The 19,480-nt window shown below is 35.4% G+C and overlaps 1 protein-coding gene across 1 annotated transcript in view; it reads right to left on the bottom strand.

Moving 5' to 3' along the window:
• The window catches only part of osa (trithorax group protein osa), a 224,733-nt gene that overhangs the window by 60,963 nt on the left and 144,290 nt on the right, over positions 1 to 19,480 (bottom strand). The window contains exons 7-14 of the mRNA XM_071599114.1: positions 10,412 to 10,507; positions 9,279 to 9,413; positions 8,081 to 8,307; positions 6,815 to 6,982; positions 6,024 to 6,489; positions 5,306 to 5,431; positions 2,717 to 2,997; positions 2 to 43 (exon numbers count right to left, since the gene is read on the bottom strand). Coding sequence (XP_071455215.1) covers positions 2 to 43; positions 2,717 to 2,997; positions 5,306 to 5,431; positions 6,024 to 6,489; positions 6,815 to 6,982; positions 8,081 to 8,307; positions 9,279 to 9,413; positions 10,412 to 10,507 — 1,541 coding nt within the window. The remainder of the gene's footprint in view (position 1; positions 44 to 2,716; positions 2,998 to 5,305; positions 5,432 to 6,023; positions 6,490 to 6,814; positions 6,983 to 8,080; positions 8,308 to 9,278; positions 9,414 to 10,411; positions 10,508 to 19,480) is intronic.

Consider the following 19,480-nt stretch of genomic DNA (forward strand, 5'->3'; position numbering starts at 1 on the left):
CCTTCGGTCGATATGGATCTTGGGACACATGACTGTTAAACACCTGCAAAATAGAAGCATCATAAACATTTATTACAGACTTTAGTTTAGAAATCCAGCTAACAAAGAAAATGACAACACACTAAAAATTTCGGCAAAGGGGGATATGAGATTAAATAACTTTCTGATTACGTTCTAGTTAACTGGAATTGGAAAGAAATATATCAGGAATGAATACAGTTCAAGAAGCATTTGAGCTACAACTTGCAACTAATAGTGAAGTTTAAGTAATAGCATTCCAAAGATAGTTACTACTCAAATGAAACAACTACAATATACTACTTTCACATACACGTATCCACAACATAACTGCTTTCTAATTAAAATAAACTACACAACAGTTGTAAATCTTCAGCCCAGGATTTAAAACAGTAAAAAAATGCTGCACCATCTATTTCATCAATAACCATTGGGATCAAAAAATTCAGGTGCCCTAACACAATTTTCAGAACACTTTTCTGAGTAAAATATAAAATGAAATATGGATATACATTAATCATGACAAATATTGAGAAATGTTTCTCATCAAATGCATTCTGAGGATGAAAATTTTATACACTAATCCACATTAGCTAAAGTTTTTAAATTCTCAGATAATTGGGGCATACCTACATACATATAATGAAACATTCTTTTTAAAGTAGGGTATATCCAGATAAAAATTTAATGGTTGTCCTTACTATATGTTCTATCTTTGCATTTGGTATTAATATATTTCAATGAAATTGTTACGTCCATTGGTTTCTTTTCTTCACCCTTAGTGAAAACTTCACACTGATGTATAGTACTTGCTAATTCTACACTCAAGTACTTCTTAAATGCAATAATTTACCATTAAGGGCTTTGCATTAGCCACTTGATCAAACACTTGAAATAAGCACACTAGGTCACTTTTGTGACAAATTTGACAATTTATAGCAGGAAATATTGCATAATCAAAGCCAGTAAATTTAGAAATGGCAGACAATTTTTGCCTGCTTCCTTATGATATCAGAGTAATTTTTATTTTAATTCTGAAAATGAATTACTGATTATTTTATGCTGCCTCACTCAGATACAAATATTTACCAAAAAAGGTGTATTAAGTATAAGATGGCATGATTTATGCTTGACTAAAATCAATTAATCAATTTAATTAACATATTAAAGTAATAGAAACATTCTGATAAATAATGGAGAGGCAATGAAAATTAGATACAACCAGAAAATGGGCCACAATGAGAAAAATAAAATCACTTAGAGAAACAAGAAAAAGATGGAAAGATTTTTTCTGGATTAACTGAACCTTATTTAATGCAAATACAGTGATAAATTCGGCATATTAAATAGTGAGACAAATATGAAGAAAAAACTGTTGAGTCTGCTGATGGAAGCAGATATCTGCAACCATTAGAACTATATTACATTATTTTATATAAATTGAGCACCGAGTCAAAGAAACATTACAAATAGGGCAATTTAATGAAAATAAGATTAATAAAATACTAATTGACATACACTTTTCTAGAGAAAATTCATGGACAAAATCAATTAACATTCAAACTAGACGTTTGGGAGAATTACCACAGACTGTGAATAAAGGGTATTTCTTTGATAATTTTAAAATATCAAAAAGTGCTGACATATTGAGTAATGGTTTTCACACAAACATGACAGCATTCAAATTCTAAGGGGGAGAATACTTGTTAGAGGTAATTGCAGGCTAGATGATTGTATATGAACACACACACAGTTAAACCAAGTGGTTCATAATGATTGCATAAAACAATGATTTAATGCAAAGAGCTGAAAGACTTAGAAAACTGTATACTTCTTATACTTATCCCTTAACGAAAACACATATGCATATATGCATTATATACAGTAAAATTTCCTCAGTAGTTTTTTAATGAAACTTTTGCCCTTCTAAAGGAAGTAAATTTATCTTGGAATGCATATCACCCATTGATTTTTGCTTAAGAAATATATCATTTTAAAATTAGACGATGAATTCTTGTATGTTCAAAGGCTGAAGAAACTACAACAAAATGAAAAACTCCATTCACAGTACCAAATAATTTAATCAGCAAAATGAGCTCCTTAAAAAAACAATCATTTGCCACCAAAATTCCTTGCTAGAGCAACAGAGACATAATTAGATCAGAATGAAAAATGGAAAAAGAGCCAGTTTGACAGATTAAAAAAATAAAAATTAAACATCCCCACATCATCCTTCAGAGAACAGCCATAGACTGCAACAAAAAAAATCAGCTACTTTTTTCCTGAGAATATATGAATGTAAATTATCTCCTTCTAACCTGGATCCTCCAAAATTTGAATCTTGTTCAACAGGAATGATGTCATACTATAAAGGATTATGCACACTGATTCAATCTGTTAAGCCTCCTCAAGTATAAAATGAACAAATAATTAGTAATTGTCACTAAGATGTGAACTGTAGGTGATGCTAAAATTTATCACTTATTACATTACAACCAAAGCGTGATATTATAACCTGACCAAATTTTGAAAAAAATATCATTTTACGGGCAGATTCTGGTTTAACACATTAATGCTTAGTGTTGCTGGTAACCTAAATGAAAGATTGAAAGACCAACAAAATGCAAAATTTTGTGGACAAATTTAAATTATTTCTAAGTGATGGAGAACCAACTAATAAATACTGATATCAACTTACAGGACTTGCTGGAGTACGTGGCCAACTAGTAGGGCTGTTAACATCCCCATATTCTTCAGCCCCATGCATTGAATTAATACTTGCAGCTCCAGGAGATGGCACCGTGCTTTGGGGAGTGGGTGGATGGCTCGGGTACCCTCCAACAAGAGGCCCACTGACAACCCCACCACCACCCCCTCCTCCAGGACCTCCTCCTGGGACCCCAGCCATTCCCCCTCCCACCATCCCAACAGGCATTTCTTTCCTAGACTTTGGTCCACAGCCTTGGTCATCACCTGAAGCTTAATTCAAAAGAAGTTGCGTTAGCACAGTATTTTCAAAATGAAAGATGCAAGTTTCAATTATATCCGGGAATAACTATTGAAATCATGAAGGATGGGAAGATTTTAGAATTAATTTTAGATAAAAAAAAGTATACCTCTTCCGGCAAATATATTTGGATGATTGATTACTGATTGCAATTGCATGATTACTTTTTACAATTGTGGGAATATAAAATTACTCCACCTTTATGAAGTAAAATGAGAAAAGTACGAGGGTCATCCGGAAAGTAGTACCCGTTCGTGAAATAAAGACACAAAAGTAAATATTAACAAACATAAAAAATTTTATTTGAAAGAGGATACTTTAAACTACTTCTCAACATAATCTCCAAGCAAATTAAGGCATTTGTCATAACGTGTGACAAGTTTCTGTATTCCTGCTGCATAGTCCTTCGCCGCCAGCTCATTGAGATACGCGAGGGACCCATCTTGCACAAATTTTTGCATAATGCAGATGGTGTTTAACAATTTCATGAACAATTGTTCGAGAAACATTGGGAAAATGCTCACAGATGTCATCAATTGTGACGCGCCGATCGTTCCTCACGAATTCGTCAACTGAGCTCACCAGTTGGTCTGTAATGACAGACGGTCTCCCCGAACGCTCATCGTCGTGTGTGTTCCCCCTCCCCATGTTGAAGTTGCGACACCACCGCCGAACAGACGACTCGTCCATTACATTGTCTCCATACACCTCCTTTAATTGGCGATGAATATCACATGGGCGAACGTTTCTTGCATTGAGGAATTTAATCACTGCCCTCACTTCACAACTGGCGGCGTTCTCAATTTTTTTAAACATTGTAAACAATCACAGAAACAACACAGGCAATGCTAGCGTCACGCAACTTGGCTCAGAGAAGGCAGACAAGCCACTGAAGCTATCTGACCTCGTCCAGCGGCTACTCGCGTCGTCAGCACTTCATGCAGCACGAACGGGTACTACTTTCCGGATGACCCTCGTATATAAGCCTCTATACCATACACATCTCATTTTTTAGCAACAAAGTAAATGAAAACATCTGATCTATTTGAAAATGGTCAAAAGGCATACCAATAAGCATTTATTCTAACATTAGAACCAAACAATAGCTATTTCTGAGAAAATTACAATAAATCACTTCCTCAAAATCACAAAAAACAGTGAATAATGAAATCATTGCTGCAGCCTGGTAATAATGAATCAAGTCAAAGATATTTCTATCTATACCTAAAGCATAAATAAGCTGTTGCCTTTCCATCACACCCAGCTATGTAAAGCAGGGATAACCAGCAGTTTTTCCTCAAAGGTTCTTTGATCTTCATTGATACCATCACAGATAAACTCAAACCTACAACCTTACTCCTCCAATTCCTTATGGAACATTCTAGCATATTGCACATTTGTCAAGATGAGCGATTTCTATTTCTTCAGCAGACATGAATACATTTATTTTATCACTTCCCATTAAAGCCAGCTATTCCTTGAACCTATTCAATTTAGGAACAGTACATAAATGATCACCTCATGAATTTGCAACTTTTCAACGTAGCCATTAGAAAACAAACATTAGCAGCCTACATGACATATGGGTTACAGGATATTAAAATCAGCTAGTGCCAGATGTCATTAAAAGTTGAGCAAGCAAACAAAACATTCCCCCCTCCAGCCTCATATTCTGCTGGGCCAGTACACAGGTTGATGCACCTACATGGGGACTTCCGAGAAGGGCAGAGAAAATAGAAGGATGAACTATTGTAATAAATGCAGTCTCTATCAGTGTAGAAAAAGTGGAAAAAAGGTCACTTTCACTCACATGGATTTAAATTGCAATTACCAAGCTATAAAGTACAAAATTTAATACATCGAAGCAAAGAATATTCCATAAACAAATTATAAGGGAGATTTGAAAAACTAGGCAAATATTTTTGTAACTATTCTTGTTGCTATATATGCTCATGAGGGGGTATGGTAATCTAGGGGTGGAGCGTTGGACTACTGACCAGGGGGCCAGGTTTGATCCATGGGCAAGCCTCTATGGCACCCTTTGCTCCACTCCGCTATGTGATTTTTTGGGTACCAGATCTCCCAGGGAAATCATTACCGGCATAGGGAAAGGCACTGGCTCCCCGAACCTGATGTGTTATTTTCAGGCCGTATAGGGCTTTGTATAGGGTGAACTCTTCTATCATCTACCAAACTGACCATAGGGTTGATTATTCTGTTTTTATAAGTATATACCGTTATGAATGGAGATAGTTTGTTACAAAAAATTACACAACTAACCAGCAGATGCATTGGATAACGTTGACTGTTGAGATCCTTCATCAAGAGGAGTGCCATCAGGACCTGTAGTAATCACAGATGTCACAGACCCAGGCATTGCTGGAGTCACATTGGTTGTGGTTGTGCCTAAAAAAGATTAACATTCCATTTACATTTGTTAATAAATTAACAGGTGAAAAAAGATATACAAATATGAGTAAATATGTATCCACAGAAGCTAAACAAATTACATAATACAATTGTAAAGAAGATGAACTTTAAATTAGCAACTTCATCCTTAGTTATGAATTTCATTTATAATTTTTGGCAGCAACAATAGCAATACTTCTTTCAGAATAAACTTGCCGTCATAACTTTTTCCAGGAAAAATTTATTTTAACTCAGTGAAATATTTTTCGGTTTTTTTAGAAATTATTTTGAGAAAATAATACTGTAGTAGAATATATTAAATAATTATAAAAAAAGGCATTTTAGATTAAAAATTGAAAAAAATTAATACGTAATAAAGAGATCAATTAAAAGTAATATATAAATAGATAATAAAAACAGACTAACATATACCATTCTTATATCCTACATAAAAGGCCAATATGTACATTTAGATTACATAGATCCCCAATTTGCAATGCATACTGAATGTACACAAGATGATGATTTGCTGGTAGCCCTCATTAAAAAAAAAATGAATTTGGCATCATGCAAAAATATGTCCACTTACCAGTGGCAGTTGTAGTGATACCATTATCATGTCCACCCTCGGGATGTTGCCCACTAGTAATAGAGTGAGGTCCATCTCCATGGCCCCCAGCTGCCATTGAATTTGGTGTCGATGACGGTGGAGGCATGTTCATTTGAGGGCTGTCATGACTATTGGGCAATGATGGGCCAGATGCCACAGAGTGCGGTGGTCCAGATGGTGATGGGGAAGGTGCTACTGATGAAGATATGGGAGGAATGCTAGTGGTGGCGGAGACAACCATGCCTCCTGCAGGTGGAGGTGGGCCCATTCCCGAGTGATGATGGCCACTGATGGGTGGTGGGCCCATCGTATGTGGTCCCGGTGGGCCCATCCCAGGATGACCAGGAGGTGGGCCCATTGGTGAGCTTATGCTGCCAGGCCCACCATAGCCCTGCGGTGGGCCAGGACTCTGGGATATCGCTGACCCACTGAAGCCCATCTTACTCTGTGGAAACATATTGGAATTATTGTATGAAATACTTGCTAACATATTTAGCCATGCCATACACATAAAGTAAAACTTGAATGTTGAATTGATACCACTAATTTAAATTATTTATTAAAAAGTTTTTCTTTTTTACTATTCAGACATCTTTCTCCAATGAAAACCTTTCATTGCTTTCAATCTAACTTAACAGCTAGTCATCTATTTAAGGAAAACCAATGAGGAAATTATTTTCTTGAGATACAATGCTTAATGAAATGGTTTCCTAAATTTTAACATTGAGGGAGAAGAGGGTGGTTGGATACATCAAAATTTTTACACGCACCTGAAGGTGTTGCTTAAGGTAATGAGGTGGAGTATGTGGTCTAGGACCAGATACAGAATTTACATTTTGACCCTGTGGAGGTCCTCCTTTCCCAGGGGGCATTTGTCCTCCAGGTCCCCCCATTAACCCTGGAGGGGGACCTTGATTCATTGCTTGGTTACCCCAACCCTGAAAAAAGAATTCCATTAATGCCACGCAAAATGAAAAACTAAGTAAAATGTAAAAAAATAATATGTCCAAGAAATTTTAGTTTGAGGGGATACTAAATCCATTTTTTATAAGTTACAAAATGAAATTTCACTGTCCACTTATTTTTTACACATGATGAAGGACATGTTATTAAATGCTCACAGGTGCATCATAATAAATTATTTATATTTTTTACTAAACCACACCACATATGTGTATAAAGGAAAGCAAAGCCCTGGAGATTAAACAAAGCTTTGATTTTTTCAAAACTTTCAGGCAAATTAAAAAAAATGTTAAAAAGGATCCCACATTGGATTGGAGTTAATTACATTCTGATTCCGTTCCTTGGATTTTCAAATGATTGCAATGCATGCCTCCACAAAAATATGATGTACACAAAAACCTAGTTAATGACATTGACATCAGCATGGTGTACTAATAGGTATCCTTTTAAATAACTGAGTTGCTAATTTATGAACAGAAACTTTGGGAAAATTTGCGATGGAAAAGGCAATGACAACAATAACCAACAAACTATGGCATGCTATCTGCTTGCTTAAGACACCTGTGTTAACTCTCAATATAGTTTATCTATTTATTTTGAAAGAGTGCCTGTGTCCATTTAAAACCTACCCTCTATGATGAGCTATCTGTATCCTGTCCCTAATATTCAACTCGTTCAATGTGTAATGTGTTTATCAATACATCAAGTTTCTTAATTGACTATGAATATATATTTTTAAATATGAAAATGAGCCTGGGAATAAGGTGGGAAGTCCAGGGAACTTTTTTATTTGCTTTCTCTAATGTTTCATTCTTTTTCAAAATCTAATGTCAGGAGGTCATACAAGGAATATGTATTTATAGGTTGAGACAGAATTATTATGCCTATTTATTACAACCAAGATTGTAAACTAAGCAACCCGTAGCATTTATTTCAATGGAATTTTCAGACAACATGAGGCCTGAAGGTCTGGCAACAAGTATCATTGCATCCAGAATGAGAATACCTATTATTCAATAAGACTTATATATATCCAAAATACTTTAAGTGCAAAATGAAGAAAGGAAACAAACCTGATAACCCCCATACTGGCCCTGTGGAACATGGTTAGGAACCCCTCTTCCCGGAGGTGGATACTGGCCACCAGCACCACTTCCAGGCCCACCACCAGCTGCACCTGCCCCTCCCATGTTGTTCATCTGTGGACTGCTACTTTGTGGACCACCAGAACCATACCCCTGGCCTGGAGACACCCCATAGCCACCCATTTGTCCCTGGGGAGGCCTCCCACCATAACCACCTATAGGAAAGAATATTTGCATCATACAATGATCAAGTGGAAAACTGATGATGCCACAAAGTAAATGAATTTGAATAACCATGGTATCTGCCAAGTTTGGAGTAAATTTTTGGTGATAGGTATTGGAAGTCTACTTCTATGTTGTGTCATGTTTCATGTTTAGCGAAACCTAGACTTTTGGCAGTGAATCCACCAAAAACCTAGTTTAACCAGTATATTACCAAATAATAATACCTAAGAGAAAATTTATGATTCCTTTTATTCTTTTATGGTTTAGTAAACTTTAAGGTTTTAAGACTTGGTGGACATCCAGAACAATGCACCATAAATGCATAACTCTTAAGAACTCTGTTCAATAAATTTAAATGCTTCATTAAAGTTACGTTCTACATCATGTTTGACATAAAAAAATTTAATACAAAAAAAATGAACACCCTATTTTCCAGCCCTTGTGTTCTAAATGTTCTTGTGAGCCATTGATTCTGTTTTTTTCTACTAATCATGGTAGAAGATGGAGAATTTATACATGATTGATATTTACATTAAATAGGAAGCAATATTTAAACATTTTACATTAAATAGGAAGCAATATTTTATATAAATAAGCCTCTCAATGTCATAGTCCTAATTTATTAATGCAATATGTATTACATTATTAGAATTGAAATTCTTCAGCTTTACTGCTGCTTTTATAGACTGCCACATTTTAAACTTATCTTAATTTTATTCTGGCCATCACCCGAAAGAGCGAAATAAATTAAAAATAGTTAATATTAGAGATCAACATAACAGTATGGTAATTATGAAACATGTTTGAATGATTTATTGGCATGAAAATACAAGCTGATCTAACGTTGAGTAAATGGATAACACTTTCGGACAAGGCAATTCTTTCAGCTTTAATTAAAGAATCTTTCCATCATAGAAAAAACATGGCAAGTTCAGTTTTTAGTCACAATATGTTCAAATACCTTGAGGATATTGCTGTCCCTGGGGTGAGTATGAAGACAGTTGGGACTGCCCACCAGGTGGCACAACACCAGGGTGCACTCCCATTTTATATCCATGCATGTGGGGAGGAGGGACCAAGGCTTGCTGATAACCACCTGAAAGGAAAAAAACATACATAAGTTAAAAAAAATTGCATCCAGCAATTAATACATCAGGTTGATAATATTTTTACTTGTGTACCAACCTAGGCAAATGAAGTAAGAGGAATTGAGGGAATGGAATAAAAGTAGTACTTCATTTAGAATATCAATAAGAACACTTTTTAGATCAAAAATTAACATCAGTAAGAGAATGTTCTTGGATAAAAGATATTTTTAGCCTACCTTATAGATATAGAATTGAAAAAGTGGGTAATGGCAGTATGAATGAGTAAAAAATATAAGGAGGGAGTTTTTACTTCACATTAGTTAGGTCAAATTTTGATCACACATAAGCATGGAGGGTATAAGGGGGAAGATAGGAATTGCAAATTCAGAATTTAGAAACAGTTCAATAAACATGGGAAGCCATTCAATCCCATTGAAAGATTCACCTTAAATTTTCAATCAGCTGATCAGCAAAAATGACATATTATCTAATAATTACTATTAATAGTTAGCCACAATAAATATACCCAATGATTCCTAGTCTGAGAGGGTATTATACTGGTCATGACATTAAAATGGATTGCCCTAACTTTATACTTCGGAAAAATATTAACAACGATCACATCTGGCATTGATTTGGAAATAAAACTTGGTGACTGTATATTGAACACTCGAGTCGAGGACACTTGGGTTTACTTCTGATAGCCAAAAAAATATGAACACCTCACATTATTGGCATAAAATTCACCCAATCAGATAAAATAAGAAGAATATATTCACACAATGATCAATTTAAATCATTGTTTCTCCCTCACATAATAAAAAAAGTTAAAGAATGACACACATTTGAGGTCCACAGCCCATTTTTTACTTATTTCCTTTCTAACACGAACTCATTTCCTAAAGAAAACCCTATTATTACATGATTATGTTCTCCAACAACCTCATTGAACCCAATATTCATAAGATAATTCCTGTAGAGATGCATCAGGTGTTTGGTTCCATACCTTGGGTAGCCATTGGGGAATGGCTCATGCGCGTAGGGCCACTGCTGTCAGACTGACCACTTGAGGGACGAGGTGGCATCGGAATGTTCTGCTGTCCTGTTTTGATTAGAGAAATTGGAAGAACAAACTTTTAGTACCCAGGGACAACCAACAGGGATTCTTCTAGCAAAAGCCAGAAGTGGCATAAAACAGGCACAAGATAGTGGGTGGAAAATGATGCTGAAATTACTTCTCATTATAACATGATTGAATACTAAGACGACTCTTGAAGAGAAATATTGCTTGGTTACCAGCATAAGGATTCTTTTTCTTATTCTATGCCCATGGCTTTCTACATTACACAAAGAAAATAGCCAACACTGGTTTTCCACCCCTACTAATACACTTACACTGAATATACTATCAAAATGAAACAGCTTGTTGATCTGTAGCAGTAACAGAAAATACTCTCTAGGGCGATGGTGATGTAATACCTCAGTCAAGAGTGAAACAGGCTTTGAACTATAGGGTCCTGGATTCAAATTCAGGGCCCTTTAACATTCCGATCTAAAATCCAACATCAGATTTTCCTGATTCTAGAACTTAGAAACTGCATGTGATAGAGGGAGGGGAACAAATCCACATCTCATCCACAAATACCTTAGATAGTATTTTTTAGATGAGCTTAACTTTGAAAACCAGTTTCGAATATATATTAAATAAATCAGAACAATCTACAGAACATTTTAAATAATGTCTAAGATATGCTCGTTAAAAATTATTTGTTTGGAATGAAAAAAATGTTAGCTATTCATTCAGAAAAAATTGATAAAAAAAACAAAACTTCAGACAAGATAATAATAGAGTAATCCGATAAAAAATTAGGATTTCCATCGCATAAGATACTACATCGACTACAGAATAAAAAAGTTCTCACGGAATGGGTAGCATCACTTTTCAGCAAGGACAATAGCATTGATCTGTTTTCATGGGTTTTCTGGGATTCATCAAATATTACAGTGAAGTGGGAAATTCTAATATTGAAATAGTATACTTGACTTTTTTTAGGAATTGCATAAGCGTTACCTTTATTCAAACTTCCCTTTTTATTGTCAAAAAAAAGCAAGGAATGCAAATTACCATGCTCTAAATTTCAAAGATCTGTGGGTAGATATTTATTTGGAAATTGCTGTGACAACTAGAGATACAACAGAAGTAGAAATGAATATTTAAACATGCCATTTCATGACTGCATCGCTTTTTTGATTGAATAAGAGAGCAGTAATAAAAATCTGTTCGTTTAGTTTTCCTTACGGTCATTTCTTAAGGAGTTCAAAAATATTTCTACCTATATTAGCAGGACAAGAGTACATACAGTCATCCTTTTTCAGTGCACATTTCATATGCAAAGCAATTATTAAGAGAACAACATACAAAAAAACCATCAATCATATATTCGCATGAACGTCTGGGGATCAAAGACAGCTACTCGTTCACGGCTTTTGTTAAGAACTTCACCTAGAAAGACTTACTAGTTAACAAGTTATGAGGGCAATTGATTAACTTACATGTAAGAGGTTGACCTCCCTGTCATGAAATCTGAATATTTAGGTTTTCCTAGCAAAAACACCAATAAGAGATAGAATGAGGGCTGCTTGGAAAAAAGTCAAGGAGTCTTGTCCTCACATGACCTACTACCTTGATCAAAAATTTCCCGGAATTTATTCAGAAAATTAAAAATACAAGTTTATTCATCTAAATCTATATTGTCCCCTTCAAAGTAATCCCCATCGACTGCAACACACTTATGCCAGCGCTTGATCCAATCCTCGAAACATTTTTTTATATTCGGTTTTCGGTATGTCCATCAGTGCTTCCTGCGATTTTTCCATTACTTCCTCTCGGCTGCTAAAACGCATTCCCCGTAATGGTTTTTTAACTCGATTGAACAGAAAGAAGTCACAGGGAGCCAAATCAGGTGAATTCGGTGGCTGTTGGATGGTATTTGTTGCATTTTTCGTCAAAAAATTACGAATAATGATAGCACTGTGCGACGGTGCGTTATCATGGTGCAAAATCCACGAGTTTTCTGCCCACATTTCTGGTCTCTTTCGGCGAATTGCTTCACGCAAACGTCTCATAACGCCCAAATAATACTCTTTGTTTACTGTCTGGCCTTCTGGCAAAAATTCATGATGCACTACAGCGTTGGTTGTAATCCATGAAAACCGTCAGCATTGCCTTCTTTTTTGACTGAAAACGACGTGGTTTTTTTGGTCTCGGCTCATTTGGTGAACGCCATTCACTTGCCTGATGTCTGGATTGCGTGTCGTACTCATAAACCCACGTCTCGTCTCCAGTAATGATCCTTTTGATGAATGTGGGATCGGATTCAGCCTCGCAAATCATGTCTTTTGCGACGTCAACACGGTCTCTTTTTTGCATGAAATTGAGGTCTTTTGGCACCAACTTTGCTGCTACACGACGGAAACCCAAATCATTAACCACAATGTCTTGGGCGGATCCATAGGCAATGTTCAAGTCCTCCGCTATTTCTCTGATGGTTAATTTGCGGTTATTGACCAACATTTCTTTTACTTTATCAATTTTTTCACCGACTTTCGATGTCGATGGTCTGCCACTGCGTTCATCATCTTCGATTGACTCACGACCACTTCTGAACCGCTCGTGCCACTGGTAAACGACAGTTTTTTTTAGAGAATCGTTGCCGAAACACTTTTCCAACATTTCCAACGTCCGTGCGCCACTAAATCCGTTTTTTACGCAAAATTTAATACAAGTTCGTTGTTGCAAATTTAAATCCATTTCTGCAATTGTAAAAAATCGCCAACACACACAGAGATAGATGTACTCTTGGCTACGTAACTTTTGCAAATGTCAAGTTATGACACTAAGATTTAAAGGGAATATCAACAACAGATGTACCAATTTAACAAAAAAAACAGAACTCAAATCGGAACGATGGGAGCACCACACGGTGGTTATTCCGGGAACTTTTTGATCAAGGTAGTATTTCTCTTTATCTTCACCAAACAGACAGTCCATTGGGTATTAGACAAAAACAATGGGATAGTGGCAGTGACGGACGCAAGGTCACTGAGCAGGCCTACATCCAGTGAGAGTGAGATAGCCATGACAGAAAGTGTCCAAAATTCTACCTGGTATTATGATTTACAGGTTGTACCTTTACTTCAAGTTTCGACCCATTGATCAATCATCAATCAATTATGGGCCACAAAATGTCAAGGAAAAAATTTCTTTCTACTTCACTTTACACCCCTCAGGCAACTGAATAACCAAAACAACTACCAATAGTGTACTTTCCCTTACTGCAGGCATTTCACAGCAAAATAAATCATTCATGTCAACCAGGCAAATGATTTTTGCACTCAAAGTTTCCTGCATTTCAGCGCACATCAGCAAATGACTCCACTAATGTAACTGTCTCAGCATCTCCAGCAGTTCTTAGAATACCTTCAATTACCATTTCAAATCAATCAATGCTGACATAATTGAAAATGATCATAATTTTCCACCGATTTCACCCAAATATCTTTTCATTAAATGAGAGCCCATAGAGTAACAAAAACGAAATGTGCCATACAAACCACATTAAGGCTTTCACCAACTCTGATAGAATTTGAAACTGGGCTAACACTTCATGGATCAGTCAATAAGCTCTCTGTTGCCTGAAATATAGTTATGAGACCAATCTGTTTAAAATATATAATAAATAGAAGTTTAAAGAAGAATTCGACAAACTTGCTGGAGATTGAAAGAGGTTTTATGTTTAGGCAGCATGAACACTGGTGATTTAAGTAGCAAGAGAAATATTACAATGCAACATTTTCAAAGAAAAAAAAATCATTTGCCTTGACCGGGATTCGAGCCCAGATCAATGTCTGATTATTACTACATCTCCTACGGTTTCATAGACTTTGTCAGGAGGAATATAGCAAGTAGGATAGGAAAGGTTAGTTAGTCTTTCTGTCACAAGATTTACTAATGAATGGCAAATAATACCAGCAAAGGCAAGAGAAATCGATTGATTAAAGCTCATGCACGGAATATTTTTTCTTTTGGATGTGAGACTTGGGTGACGGGAGTAACAGAGAAACAATTGGAGACAGTGGAAATGTAGCACTATGGAAGACCGAGGAAAATAACATAAAAAAAGGGTAAAAAATGTACATGTACTCTGAATAGCTGGTGAAGTGAGATGCCTATGAAGGACATTTATGAGAAGGCAAACTGATGGGACACATCCTGAGTCATGATAGCTTCCCGAAGGCAACTAATTCAAAGTGAAGTATTTACAAAGGAAGGCCAAGGATTAACTAGAGAAGGAATGCAATGGAAGATGTAAGAGCATGAAGTGATAAGGTAATGAAAAGATAGGTAGGTGACAGTATAACTTGGAGAATTGCAAACACACAGTTTGAAATTGAAGCCTAGATTATTTTCAATAAAATTAGTCTTGTTTACCTCTGACAACTAGGAATTAAATTCAAATAATATTAGCATAAAATTAATGTAGGAAAAAATCAGAAAAAAAGAACCTTGCTCTGAGAAAAAATAAAGAATTTTTTGGCAACCCCATGAAAATGGTGGCACATCAATAAAAAAAATTAAAATTTGCTGTGGGAGTTTTTATTTTTAGTTACTTTTAAAGGTAATAGCATTTTTATACTAGTATGTTAGCAAATATTTATGTTACCTAATTTATTAGCACTAACATACCTAACATTTTGCAGTCAAGATGAAAATACGTTAACAATTCAGTGCAAACTTAGGACTCATTGTTAGGCGTTCCCACCACAGTTAATTTTAGTATTAAGACCATTTCGGTGTCAAACTTTGCTACAAATTTTATGACAAAAATCACGATACCCAACTAGCAAGCAAATAGTGTCCCATTATTCATGTTGTTCTTTCACATGGTCCAATTGCAGTTGAATGTTAGTCTGCAGAGATTGTGGCTAAAGGTGTGGTACTACTGTTGGTGCAAGATTCGAAATGGGTATCCTATGCTTGTAGTGGTACTAATATTTGATAGAGCAGACAAGAAATATAACACCTCAGATGAAAGACATATTTGTTGGTGAGAAGATGGATTAAGTGATCTGCCCATGTTATATATTGAAGTAAAGTATGTAATTAATGCCCACACTCTGATAGCTGGGGTGAAATGAATTATCAACCGCTGTTCAATCTACAATCAACTTTGAACCCTTAGAAAGAAGGAATTTTTTAATAATACCTTCTGAATATTTAGTTTCAATTACTTTGAGTAACTGTCATTTTGATGAACTTTATTATAATGTGCATTTCCTCGATCAAACCTCCTTCAATTTTTTCATGATTGTTCAACATTTGTGCATCTCTTATCTGCATGGTTTCAGGCACATTTTGTGATGCTTGAGGTATCCCTCACAGTTATACTATTATTTTTACAACTGTGGCATTACCGAAATCTTATTTTTACATTTATTTTCATCTTAGTTAGCTGAATAAGAAGATATTTTCATGTTAACAGCTTTCTAATGTTACTTCAATTCCTGCAATTGCTTCAGTTGCTTTGGTTCACAAGCAACAATCTTCCATTTCCCTTCACTCCTCTCTCTTGCACACTTTCCTCTGATTGGCAGTTGCTTCAAAACTATCAAACGAAGATGGGATCCTTCTAATCTCAACCAACATATAATGCTGTAAAAAAAAACGTGAAATTCGCACTCAATTAAGTGGAAGTTCTGGTAAAATATGTCCTTTCACACAAAGGAAGGCATTAAGTTTGTTTGGGTGACAAGGCTCTTACTGGATTAAGGTCTTTACTGATTCAATTCTTAAAATGATGAATTTACAAACCTACATTAAAAACTTAATATGCAAGACCTTATAACCATGTGAAAACAACAATTGAAATTTTCTTGAAGGAACTGCACACTTCCTTGGAATAGATCTATCTGATTAGGGTACCTTAGTAATTCTGGGCACCAACTTCATTTCAACTGATTGACCTCTTCTTCCAAAATCACAGGCGGCGCAAGGAAAGAAATTGGTCCTCCTACCCTTGCCTACAAAACTAATCTTTGGATCCTCTCTATATAATTTTTTCATACCTTCTGCTGTGTATTGAGCATTAGTTATGACTCAACGTTTCATTTTTCCAACAAATAATAATACCTGGAACGGACCAAAGATTTTGTTTTATTTGTTGTTGTCATCATGCATGTGCTCCACTGAGAAGGCAGTTGGCCATGTTTAAAAAATTTTCAAATATGAAGTGGTTCAATGGTCAATCACAGTAAATGGTTGTCTCAGTCAGACATGGGGTTCAAATGGAACTACGTCTCCAGTCTCCTCCAGACCAAGTTCTCAGGAAGAAGGATGAATCATGAGTCATGACAAATGATCAGTTCACAGTGGGACACCCAGGAAAAATGATACACAGTAAACATTGATGTAAAAACCTTCAACCAAAGATTAATCTTAGGGTTGATTGTAGTCATTTGGAGGATCCATCCCTTTATATAAACAACAAGAGTACAAATATAACAAAGAGTAAGAATACAATGGAGTCAATAACTAAAATAATATTAAAATACTGAATGGTAGCATGGTAACCAATCAAGAAGTGCGTTTGGATTCTGACGGCAATGTTTTGTATTCAATCTGGGTAATGCCTTTGGATAGTTCCGGTTAACTCATTCTACATTAATTTGTGATTATCAGTGCTTTCTGAAACCTATAGGACACCCAATTGAAGGATCTAGCTAGCTTAACCTAAATGTACGAACTTCACACACTGTAGCAATTATTGCCATATAGTTTTACTCATTACTAAGCCTACCTTCAGGTAAAAGATTGTAGCTTTGTAATAGAGAAACCCCCACTTATTGAATGTAAACATTATACAGAAAACACAAGAATTCAAAACAATTTTCTATGGTTATCCATTTATCAAAATGCAAGAGTAAATTTCCCTTCCTAATCATTTATACATTTCAGGTCTCGTACCATATAATTATTACTAAAAGTCTCATTTGTAAAACTAATAGTATCATTTCAATAGCAATTGAATCTTAATCAATTAAATGCATTCCCTGGCTATTTTCCTTGCAGGAAGGAAGCTAAATGATACTGAAATACCTCTGAATGCACTTCATCATATCCTACATAAAAAAGAATGAGAGACAAACTGTACTGCAATCTCCAAACTGCGAGAACAATTTAACTCAGTACCCATTAGGTACCTCCTAATCAGCAATCAAAATTATGAAATTATTTTTGGAATAAATATCAGCACATTGGCTTATTTATTTATATTTGTTCCAACTGCCTTGTTAGAGGAAGACTATACAGCATATTCTGGGCACCTTTCAAATTTATTGACAGGAAAGTCCTCTACTTGTTCTCAGACATTTAATGTTCCTTCTCAACCCCACAGTCCCTCCTACAATCTCATTAATGGTTAGTCCACAGTTTATTGTGATTTCTGAACTGACCAATAAGTTTTTAAGAGTTGGTCAGGCAAGGCAGCTAGGCACAAAAAATTATTCCTTTCGCATTTTTGAAATCTTTGAATGAAAGGGCAAAATAATAACTTTTAAGTAGTAATGTGATACTGAAAAGGATATTTTTGGATATACTAAAAAAATAGATGACCTGATAAATTTCAGTACTTCTTAGTTTAACTTCTGACAAGGAAATTTGGTACACCAAGATATGGCTTAGAAATCTTATGCCCTAGGATAAGCGCTGCACCCACGATTATAATACAGTATTTGAAATTTGGTTTTACTCCGAAATGTTTCCTTGTCTCTTTGCTAACTGAGAAAAATACATTTACCATAATCTCAATTTCCATATTGGATTTAAATATTATACAATCATAATTTCTGTCCCACTTATATAAAAACCAGACTAATTTTTTTAAACTCACTTGGCCACTCAAAATCCTTTTATTTTTAGTGATTTGGTCAAACATATACCAACACAGACTTGGATTCTCTACAAACCTGACAATATTTACATTATCAGGACAGTACCAACAACGTTAGTGACCAAATGATAATTTCTCTTGACTCAAAGGCTAGCTCCCTCTGAACTTACCCCATTAACTCAGAATTCTATCTCTAGTGAATTACCTACCTATCTATTATGGCACAAATGACCTCAGCCATCGATCAGTTACCTCCCCCAATTAACAACCACTTCTACATGGGTATTTATGCCATTTTTGGAACACTTGCAGCCCAAAGCAAATGTAACGGAAAGGACCAACACAATTTCAGCCTGTGGTTGTTTAAGTGATCACAATACATTTCCATGAAAAGGGAGGGAATGAAGGAGACATAATAATGTAATATAAACCACATTCTGGACTGCAGGCAGCAACCAGCTTAAATACAGGACAAGGAATTAATATATTGAATGCTATTATATTTAACACTTCCAAAAATACTTCTTTATTAGATGACCTGCAGTCCAGCAGTTACATACTAAAAGCATCCATCCCCTGCACTGTATATTTCTACATTAGCCCACTGGATTATGATATGTTTTTAATGGGCCACTGCACAAAAAACAATTGTACGTACCTACTCTAAACATGGCACTTGATAACATAATATGACACAAACTATTCAAAAGCCCCAAACTACATATTACAATAACTAATTCTCCTCTTCACTACAACAACTAAAAACAATTATGCAATATCAATCGCTTCTTTAGGAGAAAAATGATAAACTTGGCAAGACCTTAAGAGTATTAAATGCTTCGTTAAATTATACAAAATGTCATAAATCTGCAAAGAATTTGAAATAAACTTGAGATTGTAGGCTGCTACAGATAATCATAAAAGTTAGGATAGGCTTCTTCAGCTAAGTCAAAAAATTAATGTTTCATTAATATTAATAATGCCACCCAAGAAAGTTATAACCAAAATGGTGGCATTTAGCTAAAATATGACATTTATATGCTTGAACTTAAATTTGCAGGTCTTCGAATGGCCACCTACTAGGACAAAGTAAAGTATACCTGTCTTGTAAATCCAAAAGACCATTT

This window comes from Hetaerina americana, unplaced genomic scaffold, assembly GCF_022747635.1.
Source record: "Hetaerina americana unplaced genomic scaffold, ioHetAmer1.1.p SCAF_1, whole genome shotgun sequence".
Taxonomy (NCBI): Eukaryota; Metazoa; Arthropoda; class Insecta; order Odonata; family Calopterygidae; genus Hetaerina; species Hetaerina americana.